Source organism: Netta rufina (genome assembly GCF_964035555.1).
Source record: "Netta rufina genome assembly, chromosome: 28".
In the NCBI taxonomy this organism is placed as follows: Eukaryota; Metazoa; Chordata; class Aves; order Anseriformes; family Anatidae; genus Netta; species Netta rufina.
In genome coordinates, this window is record NC_140152.1 from 5,413,129 (window position 1) to 5,428,272 (window position 15,144).

Here is a 15,144-nt window from a genome sequence, read left to right on the forward strand (position 1 = left end):
AGGCTGTAAATAGAGAGAGTGCTTTGTTGTGTCCTCGAGGCCCCATTTCTTCAGTGTCGCTTTGAGCTAGATCCTGGATTTTTGGAACCTCCTGTGGTCCAAACCTGCATGAGCAGGCTGATCTGACTGACTGCACACAGCAAGGAACTGACAGGTGTAGGAGAGCCAGAAACGTGAGCTCAGGTGGAGTTCGTGTGGGTCTGACCCTGGAAAGTAGGGCTGTTGACACTGAAGAAACCAGAGAGGGAATCTCATGTCGTGACACAGGCTGGGGTAGTGGAAAGCTGCGTGGCTGGAGCAGCTCAGGGAGCTCAGGAGAGGCTCAGGGAGTTCAGGTTCTCCGGGCCTGGCTTTCAGCACAAGAACAAGGCAGGATGCGTGGTGCTGGTGGGGTTCTGCAGCTCCTCCCTAGCTGGAGGGGAGCTGGCTGTGCCCCAAGTGCAGCCAGCAGCAGGACTCGTGCTGCCCTTTTGGCAGAGGTTGAGGATCGCTCTCCTCATTTTTGCACCTTCCAGAACGCCAGCCCGTCCTGGGCTGCTCCTGCACAGCGGGTGATGAAAAACTGGGGCGTTGGATTGAGCTGTTCCCTCTGCAGGCAGCGGGGCTGTTACTGTCATTTGAAATGAGTTTTAATGCCAGTGAAAGCGCTGAGAGATGCCCGAGACAGCGTGTGTCCAGTCCAGGCCCATCTCCCTCCCCTGTTGATGGGAGGTTTTGTGCTGGCCCGTGTCCGTCACTCTGATGTGCCCAGTCCACTCCTGAAAAACAACTAGGGGTTGGTGACAGCGTGCAAGACAAATCTGACAACTGCTGGGATTGATTTGGTCTCCTGAACTGGTTTCTGCCTCGCAGAATTCAGAGGAACTCAGTCTGGAGCACCCCGCAGTCCCTTGGGGCTTCTCGGCTTTCAGAAGAGGAAAGCTCCGTCCCCGCTCACACGCGCTGCTCAGCTCTGTCCCCAGCTGCAGAGGGAAGAGCTGTTTGCTCGGCAGCATTGGCCAGATAACTCCGTGCCTTCTGGCATCAGCTGAGCCTCCGATTGCAGTGGCCTGGTTTTACGGCACTTCGGGGGATTTCTCGAGGGGAGCGTGCTGGGAAGCAGCAGTTGTTTAAAAGACGCCGAGAAGCAGGGGTAGAGCTGGTGCTGCAGTGAGCGCGTGCCAGCCCTGCCCTCCGTGTGCAGGGAAGGTGGGGAGTGACAGGAAAAAGAGCAAGGTTTCATGGCAGGGAGGCCCCAGACCTGAGAGTTTTCACATTTTGTGCCCAGGTCATGGCAGCACGGGGGACAGAAGGGCCCTTCTGGTGCTGTGTCGTTGCCGTCGCTCCGCAGCCAGCCCCGAGCTCTGCCCCGTCAGGGAGTGCTGCCGACTCTGTCTCCTTCAGCCCCTCGCACCAAGGGTCTTAGAGCCCCCTCCCTGGTTCCCAAGGCTCCCTCTTTGTCCCACGGGCGAGTTACCATGTCCATACCTCTCAGCTGTTGCTTTCAACAATTTTTTTTTTCCAACCAGAGCTCATCCAGCACTGCCTTCTCATTGCACCGGGGGCTCGTCCCCATCCGACACGATCAGCATTAAGCGTTTGCTCTTTTGTTTGCAGAACAGCCCACAGAAACATTTAATTTCCACCTCTTCTGATTTTCCCATTCACCTGGAACCACCACGTATCCCATGTTTTGTCACCTTTCTCTGTTTTGTGGCCAAGCGGGCCCGTGCCCCGTTAACCGAAGGACTTGGAGCACATTTTTTGGACAGCCTGGCAGCGGTCTCTGCTGTCAGACCATGGACTGGGACTGGCTGGATTTTTCAGCAGTGATGTAACAGCTTCCCAGCATAGCGTTTCCCGTTTAAAACCCCCTCTCAGCTGCTATATAAAGGTCTTGCAACTCGGGCATGGTAGCACGGAGCCCAGGCCCTGCTTTTGTCGCAGCATCTCCCGAGTGCAGCAGGGAGCCCTTGGCAGAGCGCCGTCCTCCCAGCCCTGCAGCTCGCAGCCTGCCCTCGCCGTGCCAGCTCCACAGCTGAGGGTCTGCCAGCTCAGACCTTGTTCCTGTGGCTGATTCGTGTGTCTCCAGCAGAAGCCTTTGGTGAAAAGCTCTGAGTTTGAGTCCCTGCTCTCCTGGGGCGTACCAGTGGCTGGCTGACCACGTGCTCGCAGTTGTGGTGCTGGGTTTGCCCCCTTCCTTGAAATGTGCTGCTGTCTCAAATACACATTGCTACGTGATAACCAGCAGATGTTCCTGGTAGCTAGAATAAATTTTGCATCTTACTTTCAGAGGCGTCTTTCTATCACTAATTCAGAAGCACTTTCCTTCAACCAAAAGAAAGAGAGAAAAAGGAACTGGCATTAAAAGAAAACGTAAGAGCACACTCCACTGCCCAGCATCTGACTTCCTGCCTTGCTGCTTCACCCCAGCCACTCAGCTTTTTCTTTTCCTTTTTCCCTTTTCCCTACCTCATGCATTTGCTACTCTGCCCTGGTTTCAGTTTGCCCCCCCGCACATCTCCCGTCACTGCCTCTCCTCCGGAGGGCAGCAGCTCTGTAGGTTCCCCACCCTCTCCTCCTCCTCACCCACTTCCCCGTCGCCAGCGTAGATCTGAGCCTCCACCTCTTGCCCGGTAGCTGCGCCCCTTTCCCGTAGCTGCTTCCTTACCTAGGCTGGGGGGCGGATTGCACAGGAGCTCTGGCTGCACGTTTGAAGCCCTCTGGCAGCACGGGGGGGGTTCTCCACTACTCCTTACGTACAGCGTGGCAGTGTCCTGGGGGAAAAAAAAAAAAAATCACTTCCCTGCCAGAGCTTTGGCTGCGGTTGCAGGTAAGAGCAGTTTGGGATGGGGAGGGGTGGACAGCAGCGCAGGCAGGTTGAGGTTGTCCTGGCTGGTCGCTGCTGCAGAGCAGCCTGTGCAAGCTGATTTCTGTGACCCCTCTCACGTGGCAGGGGCATGTCTTGCTGTGCTTGGAGGTAAACGGCACCCCATCTACAAACACCAAACGCCAGTGCCTCCCCGCTGCCTGCTCATTCCTCTGGGGGCAGCCGGAGCTGCAGGCTCCTTCCCTGAGGGGTTAGCACTGCTCGGGGCCGGCCGTGTGCTCGTCCTGATGTGTGCAACCAGCTTCAGCCCTGATACGAATTGCCTTGTTCTTCCTTTCTCTCTCTTCCTTTCTCTCCTTCCCCTCTCTCCCTCCCTTCCTAGCTGTCCTCCCCTGCCCAAGAAGCGTTGCCTCTCCAAGGTCAACCTTTCATTGGGGGCAGCCTCAGCTATTCCGTGGTTTCTCCTCCTCTTCTTCCTGAGCTGGCTCTTGCTGTTCTGCATCGGTGCCCGAGGCCGGGGCTGTGCCCTGACACCGCTCGCTCTCCCCCGCAGGCAAGACGAGGGGCCGCTGCGCCAAGGCGCTGAAGGGCATGTGTGACCCCGTGGGGGTGATCAAGATCAGCGACGACAGCAGCACGGACTCCGACATGGGCCTGGACAGCGACTTCAACTCCTCCCCGGAGTCCGTGTTCGAGACGGACGATGTCATCTTCGTGGAGCACACCTACAACGGCTTCGCAGCCGAGGACAGAAGTAAGGCATTAGGGCTGGCTCCCTCCCTGCTGCCGGGAGCTGGGAACCGGAGTCGCTTCATTCCTTAGCTCCTGGCACCTGGCGCACAGGAATGCAGCCGGAGGCAGCCAGACACCCCCTGCCCTGCCAGCAGCACGGCCACAGATAACGTGTAACCCATCTGGGGTCTGGCTGCGGGGTGGCAGTGTCCGGGAGCTGAGGTGAGACCACCTTCTTGGTGTCTGCTTGGAATGGCAAAGCTCCTCCCATGCCTGGGACAGCCTTACTGTCCTGGCTGGGTTTTACCCAGGGACAGTCAAACTTGGGCTCGTGAGGTGGATTCGCAATAACCCGCTGTCACCAGCGAGCAGGGAGAGTTTGCCCTGCAGGCTCCTTCCCCCAGTAAAACAGGGAGAAGCAGAGAGGGAATTTACTACGTGCTCAGCAGCTTTTATTGCAAGGCAAGGTGTCTTCACCTGCACGTCAGATATTTTGCCCAAAAGCTCTTTGGGACTTTTTTTCTCTCTGATTATTTGCATTTACCAGGTGGCTTTAAACTTTTGCCTTTTCCTGCAGGTAATTTTCACATGCTGCCTTCCCAGAAAGAGATGCATGGCCTGAGGGAACTAGAACACGTGGAAAAGATGAAGCAGGACCTCCTAGCAAAAGTAAAAGCACTGGGCAAAGAGCTACCTCTCAATACCTTGGATGAACTCATCAATCACTTTGGGGGCCCGGAGCACGTGGCTGAGGTAATCCTCCCCAATCAAGAGGATATTTCAGTGGCACTGGGTGACGGGAAGAGGCACCAGCAAAGGGAGCTCCTGCTTGAAGAGGGCTTCCTCTCCTTCCTTGCTCTCTGCAAAAGCTGTTGGGAATTAACCTCCTAAACACCATACAGGTTTGTCCTCCCTGCTAACAGCCCCTCTCTCTGTGTGGCACCTGCAGATGACGGGGCGGAAGGGCCGAGTGGTTTGCAGGCCGGACGGCTCGGTCATGTTCGAGTCTCGTGCAGAGCAGGGCCTCTCTATCGACCACGTCAACCTGAAGGAGAAGGAGCGTTTCATGAACGGGGAGAAGGTGAGCGGGGCTTGAGCCAGGGAAAACCTCCAAACGTCTGCGTGGGAGTGAGTGCATGGAGAGGGGAAGGAAAGGGAGGGTGTGTGTGCGTGCTTTTGCCTTGCCAGCCTGGTGACCCTAGGCTCTGCGTCTGTGTGTCTGTGCCTGACCTGCTGGAGCGTGACAAGAGGCCTGAGTCCCTTCAAGGGCTGCTGCTGCCTTTTGGCTGCTCCCTGTAACGGTTTTGTGAATATCCAGGAGCCTCACTCCCCCTTCTCACGTGTTGTTTCTCTCCCTTAGCTTGTAGCAATAATCTCCGAGGCTTCCAGCTCAGGTATCTCTCTCCAAGCAGACAGACGGGTGAAAAACCAGAAGCGCCGGGTGCACATGACGCTGGAGTTGCCCTGGAGCGCAGACCGGGCCATCCAGCAGTTCGGTGAGTGCTGGGGGTTCTTGCGGAGGGCAGCCCTGGAAAGGAAAGTCACACACAGTGTCCCGAGGCCAGGGATGCCTGGGGCTTTCTGTTCCATCCCGTAGGATAGCTGGCCTACACAGCTTCTCTTCCCGTACCAGGCAGGAGGTGCCAACCTCTCCCTTCACTTCTCACGTCCCTGTAGGTCGAACGCACCGATCGAACCAGGTTTATGCTCCAGAGTATGTCTTCCTTATCTCTGAGCTGGCTGGGGAGAGGAGGTTTGCATCCATCGTGGCAAAGCGTCTGGAGAGTCTAGTAAGTGCCCTGTGTGGGAGAAGTTAATGCGCCAGCTCCAGTTCTTTCCGAAGGGCTTCCATTTTGGTGTTCCTGCTGGCATGGCCCATGTAACTAGTACGAGGGATTGCATCACCCCCTGACTGAAGGCATTGCCGTGGTGGAATGCAGAAGGCCTTTAACGTCCTGGGATTTGGGAAGGGAAGTGAAGAATATGTAACCAAGGGAACAGGAGGCTTTTCGGGGAAGCAGAACCCAATTCCAGATGTTGGAATTCCCCCCACACTATTACAGGAGCGTACACCCATGAATTTCCAGAAAGCCAATGGAATAATTAACGGAATAACTAATTAGTCTGTTTCATTTTAATTCCCTTCTGATAAATCCCCAAATACTTCGGTAAAGTCTCAGTATTCTAGACAACCTCTGCCTGCCCAACAGCACATTCGTGTCCTGACCTCTTCTGAGGCTGACTGACTTGGGCCATCCTTCCCAGGTGTTTTGCATCAGCTAAAATTAAGAACTTTGTGCTTTGTTTGTCTTCCCAGGGTGCCTTAACTCATGGAGACCGAAGGGCCACCGAATCCCGAGACCTCAGCAAGTACAACTTCGAGAATAAGGTAACTCGCAGCTGTTTTCGGGGTAGCTCAGCCAAAGGGATTGAAGCAGTTGGCGAGTGCCTTCGGTAGCGGCCAGGGACGGGAAGATCGCTGCTGGCATCTACAGGCAGGACCCGGCCTAGCAGCAGCAGCACCCAGCAGCGTGCAGCCCGGGGTACAGCACCCAGGGCTGTTAGTGACCGGCTCAGCGTGCACGTCCTGGGGGTTGGACCCTTCTGGGGAGCTGGAAGGGCACTGGGGTGACCAGCCCCTGCCCCGAGCGAGCTGCTGGCAGCGCTGGGGGAGGGCTCCTGCTCTCTGGTGGTCCCCTGGGGACAGGGGAAGCCCCTGTTCCTTTGGCACAGCCCTCGGGTTGGTGGGGTTGCTGTGCAGAGCCAGCCCGCTGCTGGGCTGCCGGTGTGGGGTTCCTCTCGTGCGTGACTCTCGTCTCCTTTCACAGTATGGGGCTAAAGCACTGGACAGAGTCCTTTCCACTATCCTCAACCGCACGGAGAACAGAGTTCCTGTGCCCAAGAGTTATGACAGAAGAGAGGCCACGTTTTTCCATGGTAAGAACTTCACCAGCTCTGGGGTTTCTGGGATTTCTGCTCTCTTGCTGGCTGGGTTGCTCTCAGGGTTGGGACACTTGGCGAAGCTCAGAGAGAGGGAGCAGCACTGCTGCCTTAGCAGCTCACTGGTGAGCAGGGCAATCGGCCACCCTGCCAGGCAAAGGGGAAAATGGGCATGGGACAGACTTAGCTGTGAAGTAACGGGCACAGCAGGAGGGGAAGCAGCCCTGCAGGACTGCTGGGAACACTGAAATACTTAGGCTGCTTTCTGTTTTTTCCAGAAATGAAGCAAGGTCTCATCTCTGTGGGCATCTGCTGCAATCAGATGAAGTATGGCACCGTCCCGATGGAGAAGGGTACGTCTCAAACGTTCCCTGCCCAATGTAAGGGGGAAATGAAGGAGGCAGAGGTGTCGGGGCACAGCCTCGAGGGGTTTGCTGTGCAGCTGGGGCAGAACAAGGCACTGCTGCCATGAGGGCAGAGTCCTGCGGGGGTCAGCTCACACTGCAGAGCACATCTCCCCGCTGTGGCCTGGCAGCTGACAGCCTGGAGAAACAGCCCTTCGGGTGCTCCCCTGTGCCTTGGTGCTGTGCTGCCACCAGGAAGGGTCGGGGCTTTGCTCGTTGGGTCTCTTTCGGAGCGTGCTGGTCGTCTCCCCTGACCCGCCGTGCTCTTGCAGACTGCTCCATCACCAAGTTCCTGAACCGGATCCTGGGGCTGGAGGTGGACAAGCAGAACATGCTGTTCCAGTATTTCTCTGATACCTTTGACTATCTGATTGAAAAGGACAAGAAGGAGGGCAAATACGACATGGGCATCCTCGGTAAGGAGAAAGGGGTGATCATACCTCTTCCTGCTGCACCCTGCGGTTCCCTGCTCCTCCCTGCACTGACCACTGGCTGTTGCAGCCTGCGCTGTCCCCGTGGCCTTGCAGGTGCTTCAGTGTCCCAGCCCCACTTAGCACAGCTCCTGCCACCCCTGTGCAGGGAGAAAAGATGGGAAATTGGTTCTTACATGTGTTTTGGTCTTTCCCCATGCTACAGATTTAGCCCCAGGAGTGGATGAGATCTACGAGGAGAGCAAGGAGGTCTTCCTGACCCCTGGGCACCCGCAGGATGGGCAGGTCGTGTTTTATAAGGTAGGCAGCCTGCGCAGCTATCGCTGCAGTTTGGTCTTCTGCAGCGCTTCCCAGGCTGGGGCTGTGAGCTGCCGGGTCCCTGCCTCGTGGCTGTGTGTCACGTTTGTGTCACATTTGCCCTGGTCATGAGCTGGTCGCTGAGGCTGGGAACTGCACAGAGGAAGCAAAGAGAGGCCCTGCCCTGCTCCCACGGGGCTGCCGTGCCGCAGAGTGCAGCCTGGCACAGAGCCTGCTTCCAGGCAGCACCGAGTCTGTGCTGAGGGTGTGATTCGTGAGACAGACATCGGTGGGCTTGTCCTGCGCTCTGAACTTACAGAACCCCTGTTTGTCCCCATTTAGATCAGCGTCGACAGGGGCCTAAAGTGGGAGGAAGCTTATGAGAAGTCGCTCAAACTGACGGGATCCTTCGACGGGTTCTACCTCTCCTACAAGGTAGGTCCCTGGGCTCAGAGGTGGCTCCTTGGAGAAGGTCTGTGGCTGTCAGAGGCCCTCGGTCTGTCTGACCTCGTGCTGGGGGCTGGGAGATGCCTCCAAGAACCTCCAACGTGGAGGGGCGTTGGGAGAGAGAGGCTGTGACCGTAACCATCAGCTCTACCCCCACAGACGCGGGGCAGCAAGCACACCTGCCTGCTGGCAGAGCAGAGCCGTGGCAAGAACTTCATCCTCTACAAGCCCAATATTGGGAAGCAGAGCCAGCCCGAGAGCCTGGACAGTCTGCACAAGAAGTACCGACGGGTAGGTGGGAGAGCACCTTCCTCTGGGCAGGGGAAGCCTTACCAGAACCCTTTTAGGACTCCTCGTAGCCCCGCTGGGGGTCAGGCAGAGCTGTGGTGGTAGCATCTGGGTGTCCTGATGCCAAGCCCTGCATTTGAAGCGTGAGCTGGGTGTTGGACAGAGGAAAATCCCAGCCCCTGTCTGTAACTGGCTCTTCCTTCTGCAGGTGCTGCCTGAGGAAGCCAAGGAACACTGGGAGAGCTGTTACCAATTCTCCTTGAAGAAGTGCAACCACGCTGTCTGGTAAGGGATGTGCAGCCCAAACCTGCCCAGAGCCAGAGGCCCGTCCTGCACCCGTGGGTGCTGGGGATGGGCTCCGGGCCGTGGCTGCAGGGAAGGGCCACGCCGGGGAGGGCAGTGCTCTGCTGTGCTGATTCAGATTGATTTCTCCCCTTTGGACTGAAGGAACAGGAGCTGCAAGCTGATCCAGGAGGGGAAGGAGTGCTTCCAGGGCATGCGGCTGCGTCACTACTACATGCTGTGCGGGGCCCTGCTGCGGGTCTGGAGCAAGATTGCCAGCATCATGGCAGACATCACCAACACCAGCTACCTGCAGATCGTCCGCCTCAAGACCAAGGAGAAGAAGAAACAAGTCGGTGGGTGAAGTGTGAGGGGAAGGGAGCGGGGACAGGAGCTTTCAGAAAGGGGAAGGGGTCCAGCTGCCCAGCGCCAAGGTTCCCCTGTGGAATGGCCACGTCCCAGCCTGGAAGCTGGGGGCAGCTGAGGCACTGACGCACGTTCCTCCCCTAGGGATAAAGATCCCCGAGAGCTGTGTCCGTAAGGTGCTGGAGGAGCTGAAGCAGATGGACGAGAACGTGAAGAGGAAGCACAACCGCCTCCTCCAGGCACAGGAGCAGAGCCCGCAGTTCTCCCTGCCGCTGCACGTCCTGCAGCAGCCCCTGGACCTCACGCAGAGCGGGCCCGGGGTCCCCCTGCCCAGGCACTCCCTGCGCCAGGACGAGATCCTGGACCTGACCTACAGCCCTCCCAGCAACAGCATTCCCGACGTGGTGATGAACCCAGAGCCCGGCGCTCTGTGCTTCCCCTCGGAGCCTGTGCTCCAGCCCCACCAGCAGCACGGATTGCCCTTTGGCTTCAGCCACCTTTCTGCCTTCAAGAGCCCTGACCCCGTCCTGGAGGGGAGCGTGCCTCTGAGCTCCTCGCTGCACGAACATCTGCCTCTGCCTCACCCCGGACCCTTGCAGACACTGCAGCAGCAGCAGCAGGAAGATTTTGTCCAGCAGGACGGGAATATCAATTTCAGAGAGATCCTGGAGGACATGCTGAGGACGTTTAATGGGGCCACCCAAGACAACATGCTCCCCCAGGAGCGCCAGAGCGTGATCCAGTTCAGCGGGCCCTTCCCAGACTTCTGAGAGCCTGCTGGGTGCGCCAGGCGCTGCCCAGCCGCTGTGGATCCATATCCTTTGGTGCAGAGATGAGAGCTGGGGAGCCCTGGCTCTCCTACTGGTTTGGACTGATCCGTTTCTGTTTTTGAGGGAAGAAAAAAAAATCCTATAAAGCAAAGTTTATTTATATATAATATACAGTCAGGCATGTATAGATTTGTATATAACACGCTTGGGGGAGTCGAGTGCTGCCAGGTTCAGCTGATCTGGACTGACGGCCTCTGCTGTGTTTGGGTCCTGCTCCAAGGTCAGAGCCGTGCAGGACTGAGGGGAGGCTCCCCCTCCTCGCTGCCCACCCCCCTGCAGACTACTGAGTTTCCAAGCCGGGCCGAGCCTTCCCCAGCCCTCCAGCCCAGAGCTCTGCAGCCGCTGCCCCCCCTTGAGCTGGGCAGGAGCACGTCGGCTCCAACAGAGCTGGAGCCCGCTGCCCGACCGCTGGCTGACCTGCCTCGGCTGCTGCCAGCTCTTCCAGCAGCCCTTTGGTGCTCAGCACTGGGCTCCAAAGGGCTGTGGGCTGAAGGGAAGGTGGTGCTGGCCCAGCAGGGTCAGGATCCACCGAGATCCCGTCCCTCTGTGCAGGGCTGAGCAGGCGCAGAGGGAAGCAGAGCTGCCTGCTCCTGCTCTGCCCTCCCCGGGGATGGCAGATGCTGGCACCTCTGGGCTGCCTCGTTTGTCAGCATCCCGACAGAGCTGTCAGCATCCCGACAGAGCTGCTGAGTCAATCGGAGCTTGGCTGCACCAGGACCCCGTGGGGATTGCCTGGAGCAGCAGGGCCATGCGCCCGTCAGCCTGCCTGCAGCCCCTGGCCAGCCCGCACTTCATCCTGGCTGTGTCTGGCTGCTCTTCTCCCAGCTTCTCGCTGCCGTGCCCTGTCCCTGTACCCAGCCAGCTCCCCCTGACCGGGCCCTGCTGGTCCCAGTGAGCGCTGCTGCCCGGCCCCAAAGGGAAGAGGTCCCTGGGGAGCACCAGGGCCGCGCGGTATCGCTGCTCATGCTGCAAACCCAACCCCTCCGATACCAAAGAGCAAAGGTCTGCTTTGCAAAGCACTGCCCCAGGCAGCCCGCCTGCCTCTCCCACAGCACCCGGCCGGCGGGGCCGGGCCCGCTGCCTTCTCCCCGGGACAGAGGTCGCCTCCGGCCTCCTCTGCCACCACCCCTGCTCCAGCAGCATCGCGCCTCGGCGGGTCCCGGGGAAATTCTTTTGTTTTCTCTGCCTAACCTAAGGAGCCTGCTGGGAAGCTGCCTTGCTGTCAGGAGTGCTGCGGGCTGGGATCTCCCCTGCGAGCTTCCCCGCTGCCGGGTTTTTCTCTGCCTCGAGTCACCGAGGTGTTCCTGGGAGCTGCACCGGGACGCTTCCAGGGGAAGGACGCGAGACCTTCCCCGGCTGGCCCGGCCCTTCCTCAGCGAGGACCTGGGGAGGGAGGCCCAGCCTGGAGAGGCCTCCACTGGGGTCCCCCTGCCCAGACGAGTCAGTTGTGATGGGGCTGGAGCTCCGTGTGCCTGGGTGAGCCCCTCGTCCAGGCAGGGAGCTGCGACCCCCTGGGCTGCAGGACCATCCAGGCACCCCGTTTGCTTCAGGTCACTGGGGGCAGGAGCCGCCTGCCCAACGCTGTGAGACCGCTCCCTGCCCTTCGTGTGGGGGCTTCTCCTTCCCCCAGCTGCCATCGCCTCCCAGCAGCCCTTCGCCCCGCTGTTTGACCGTGCGAGGGAACCTCCTTACCTCACAGCCCGCACCAAAGAGGGGAGCCCCCGGCTGCTGCCCCGGGAGCTGCTGCGTCTCGGGGTGAGCAGCAGCCTGTTCAAGTCCGGAGCAGAGCAAGGGCAAGGCTCTCCCCTTCCCCGGCCTCTATTTAAGATTTTTCCCGATTCACAACACTCGTGGGGAGGCCCCGGCCTCGCCACGTCCCGGTTCGCTCGCTTGGCGCTTGCTGAATCCTCGGCACCGAGGGGAAGGGCTGCCGAGGAAACCCAGTTCAGAGAGGCTTAAACTCAGGAATCGCCACGAGGGGTTCTCGCTCCAGGCACCCTCCGCCAGCCCCTTCGCCACCATGGCCCCGAGGCTGAGCCGGTGGCTCTCACGGATGGTTTTGAAATATATGCAATTTTCCCTCCCTGATTTCTGGAGAGACAGAGCACCTTCAAGGAAGTCCTTCCCCGCCCCGATCCTGTGTTTTTGTCAGGGTTAATAATATGTAACGATATCTTTTAACTAAATTATTATGCAGTCGTCCTACTGATTGTATGTATTTTTAAATGAGTCCCTTTTCTCCTTCCCTGACACCTTTTTGTTAGCACTTTTTAATCCGCTTGTTGTTTGCCTTTGTTTTTCTATGTGTATTTATAATTAATTGAGATGTATATATGTAAAGAGATTTTTTTAGAATATGTGCCTTCGACTAATAATTCCTGAATTTTCTACTTGCTTCGGAAGGATCGTTTTTTCATTCTGCTCAGTAAAAATGGAAAGGAAGCCACGTTACGGCGGTTTCTGGAAGTGCCAGCTCTCTGTCTGTCCGTCCGTCTGTCCCCACGCCTTGCCCCTGTGGCCCCAAACCGGCGGCCCCGAGGACGCTGCCCCGAGCCTCCCCCTTCCCCCTGGGGCCTCGGAGGGGATCCTCCCTGAGCCAGCCTGGGGGCTGGCCTCTGCCTCAGAGGCCGTTTGCCTTCTCCCCCAGCTTTGCTGTGCAAAACGCTGATAAAGGAGCCCTTGTTCGGCCACGAGCTGCTGCGGTGCCGCGACAGCTCTGCCTGGCAGCACTGCTCCTGATCTTTACCCCAGACAGCGAGGGGCCAGCGGGCTCAGCACCCGGCAGCAACTCCTGCCTCACCTTGCGCAACTGCGGCTGGGCGTTGCTGCTGCAAGGCTCTGGCAGGGCCCTGCGGGGCTGGGGGGCAGCTCCTGACCGGGGGTAGGCGGTAAATAGGAGCCCCCCCAGCCTCCTCGCGGCCCCGTTTCACATGGGGGACCGCAGGGCTCACCCCACTCTGCTCCCCGCCTTCCCCTTGTGCCACACGAGGGCAGGGCTTTGCCCCGCAGCCCCATCCCCAGCTACGTGTGGGATTTCACCGTGTGGGATTTCACCACGGCCCAACAGGACCGGGTTTTGTTTTGCAGTAATTGTGTCTGGGTGGATCTTGCGCCACCGAACTGGGCACTTTGGTATTGGGGTCACTGGGATGCTGCTGCACGCCCGGACTCTTGCCTCGAGCCCACCCCGGCTCTTTCTTGCTTTAGCAGAAATCTTTCACCTTTTGGGAGCCGCCCCGTGGTTTGTGGTGCAGCGATTCCACCCAGGTGCAGGCAGCGGGGACAGATCCCCACAGGGGCTCCCCACAGCCACGCTCCTCCCTGCTTTGGCTTTTCTTGTGTGAGCCCCTCGGGGCTCCTGCTGACCCAGGCTTTGTGTGTAATTAATTCCCGTCAGCACTAATGAGGATTATCCCTGCCGGGCTCTGGTGAGCTGGCGCAGGAGTTGTGTAAGGTCTTAGTCCCCGAGCTGCAGGGGAGCAGCACAGCAGCTCCAGCCCCACCGCCCCGCACACAGACACGCACACAACCACTCATTTCTAGCACGTTTATTGCAAGGGGACATCAGGTGCTGTTTTGTGCCTACAGGAAAGGGGTTGCCCAGCAGAGGCCACTGGCCCTGTGAAGCCTTCTTCCAGCAGGTGCACGCCAAATCTTCAGGTTTGCCTCACCAGCAAGCTGGCTTGAAGACAGACCGTCATTCGTGCTGGGTGAGAAGAATCCCCAGGGAGCAGGAGGGCCAGTGCTGGGCACACGAGGCAGTGCAGGCGAGATGAGCAGATCTACAGGTAGGAGGGCAGGTCCTTCTCGATGACCTGTGAGAAAGCAGGGAGTATTGCAACGAGAGCGTCGCTGCCCCCTGAACATGCCAGAAGCCCCCCGTGCCCTGCCTGGAACCCGTGTGCTGGGTGCCACGGGGCAGGCAGAGCCCAAACACCGACCATGCGGGCAACACTTACGTAGGGATCCTCCATGGGGCTGTATCTCTTCACCACTTGGCCCTCCCGGTTGATGAGGAACTGTGGAAGCAAAGCAGAACCCAAACACGTGAGTCTGGCCCTGACCCAGGCGCTGCAGCCGTGGGGGGTGGTGGAGCGGCCGGGCAGTGGGGATCTGTGTCCTTGGGGCACTCCCACGCCCGCATCCCAGAGCAGGGCTGGGACACAAGGATCCCGCTCCCTGCAGCGCTCCGAGCGCCCCTCACCACCCCCACGGGTAAGGATGTGACCCACGCATGGCTCAGGAGGAGGCAGTGCAATCCTACCTTAGTGAAATTCCACTTTATGGCACTAGGAGAGAAAAAAAAACACAGGAGTGAGACACAAAAACCTTCCCCGCTGCAGCCAGGCCCCCCCCTGCCACGGGGCCGGCCGCTTTCCGCAGCCCCCTCCCCGCACTCACTTGCCCAGGGTGCCTCTTCCCTTGGGCTGCTCCTTCATCCACTTCCACAGGGGGTGGGCGTCATCCCCGTTGACATCGATCTTGCTGAACATGTCGAACTTCACCCCGTAGTTCTCAGCAAATGCCTTAATCTGCGCGTTGTCCCCGGGCTCCTGAGGAACCAAAACAAAGAGCAAAGCCCTCGGTGGAGCGGGCGACTCCAGGCACAAACCCTGGCGGGCCAAGGTCAGGAGGACGCCCCCCCCCCTCCCCTCCCCCCTCCCCCCAGACCCCGTACCTGCTTCCCGAACTGGTTGCAGGGAAAGCCCAGGATGCGTAAACCCCTCTCAGCGTAGCGGGCGTGCAGGTCGACCAGCTGAGTGTAGTTCACGGTGGTTTTCCCTCATTTGGAGGCCACGTTGGTGATGATGCACACGGAGCCCCTGCGGGGGGGGGGGGCGGCGTGGGCCGGGGGGCGAGGCTGCCCCGGGGGGGGGGGGGGGATGGGGGTCGTGGAGGCCGCCCCGGGGGTGTTGAGGTCGCCCCGTGGGGGGGGGGGGGGGGGGGGGGGTGAGGCCGCCCTACTTGTACCGCTCCAGGCTCACATCGTTGCCGTCGATGTCCAGGGCGTGGAAGTCGTAGATGGCCCTGGCCGAGCGCCAGTCCTCCGCCTGGGCGCACTGCGGGGCCGCGGCACGGGGTCAGCCGCCGCCCCCGGCCCCTACCGGCCCCGATCAGCCCCGTTAAGCCCCGATCGGCCCCGATCGGCCCCGATCGGCCCCGTTAGGCCCCGTTAGGCCCCGCCAGGCCCCGCCGTGCCCCCCCGCCCCCCCCCTCACCATGCTCCGTCCCGGTCCCGCTCCCGCCGCCGCCGCCGCCGCGCGCCGCAGCGCCCGGCCCCAGCCCCAACCCCAGCCCATGGCGCCCCGCCCCCTCGC

The 15,144-nt window shown here is 59.6% G+C and overlaps 2 protein-coding genes across 5 annotated transcripts in view; one reads left to right on the forward strand and one right to left on the reverse strand.

Moving 5' to 3' along the window:
- The window catches only part of SBNO2 (strawberry notch homolog 2), a 56,933-nt gene extending 44,691 nt beyond the window's left edge, over positions 1-12,242 (forward strand). For both annotated transcript variants that reach the window (XM_084302575.1, XM_084302576.1), the window contains 16 exons: positions 2,273-2,355; positions 3,363-3,563; positions 4,119-4,294; positions 4,491-4,622; positions 4,902-5,037; positions 5,219-5,331; positions 5,859-5,930; positions 6,370-6,478; positions 6,760-6,834; positions 7,158-7,301; positions 7,522-7,616; positions 7,956-8,048; positions 8,220-8,351; positions 8,557-8,633; positions 8,796-8,986; positions 9,141-12,242. In XM_084302575.1, coding sequence (XP_084158701.1) covers positions 2,273-2,355; positions 3,363-3,563; positions 4,119-4,294; positions 4,491-4,622; positions 4,902-5,037; positions 5,219-5,331; positions 5,859-5,930; positions 6,370-6,478; positions 6,760-6,834; positions 7,158-7,301; positions 7,522-7,616; positions 7,956-8,048; positions 8,220-8,351; positions 8,557-8,633; positions 8,796-8,986; positions 9,141-9,766 — 2,455 coding nt within the window. In that variant the 3' untranslated portion in view covers positions 9,767-12,242. The remainder of the gene's footprint in view (positions 1-2,272; positions 2,356-3,362; positions 3,564-4,118; positions 4,295-4,490; positions 4,623-4,901; positions 5,038-5,218; positions 5,332-5,858; positions 5,931-6,369; positions 6,479-6,759; positions 6,835-7,157; positions 7,302-7,521; positions 7,617-7,955; positions 8,049-8,219; positions 8,352-8,556; positions 8,634-8,795; positions 8,987-9,140) is intronic.
- Positions 12,243-13,359: 1,117 nt separating this feature from the next.
- GPX4 (glutathione peroxidase 4) lies at positions 13,360-15,142 on the reverse strand. Of its 3 annotated transcripts, none has more exons than XM_084302553.1 (7): positions 15,046-15,142; positions 14,812-14,886; positions 14,505-14,687; positions 14,228-14,379; positions 14,091-14,115; positions 13,786-13,845; positions 13,360-13,641 (listed from the first exon to the last, which is right to left on the reverse strand). In XM_084302553.1, exons 1-7 carry the CDS (start codon positions 15,124-15,126, stop codon positions 13,609-13,611), a joined length of 609 nt encoding a protein of 202 aa, XP_084158679.1. In that variant the 5' UTR covers positions 15,127-15,142; the 3' UTR covers positions 13,360-13,608. The 3 variants fall into 3 exon arrangements, with proteins under 3 accessions (XP_084158679.1, XP_084158680.1, XP_084158681.1); XM_084302554.1 differs by having other exon boundaries at positions 14,505-14,649; positions 14,792-14,886; XM_084302555.1 differs by having other exon boundaries at positions 14,505-14,649; positions 15,046-15,099.
- Positions 15,143-15,144: the final 2 nt, after the last annotated feature.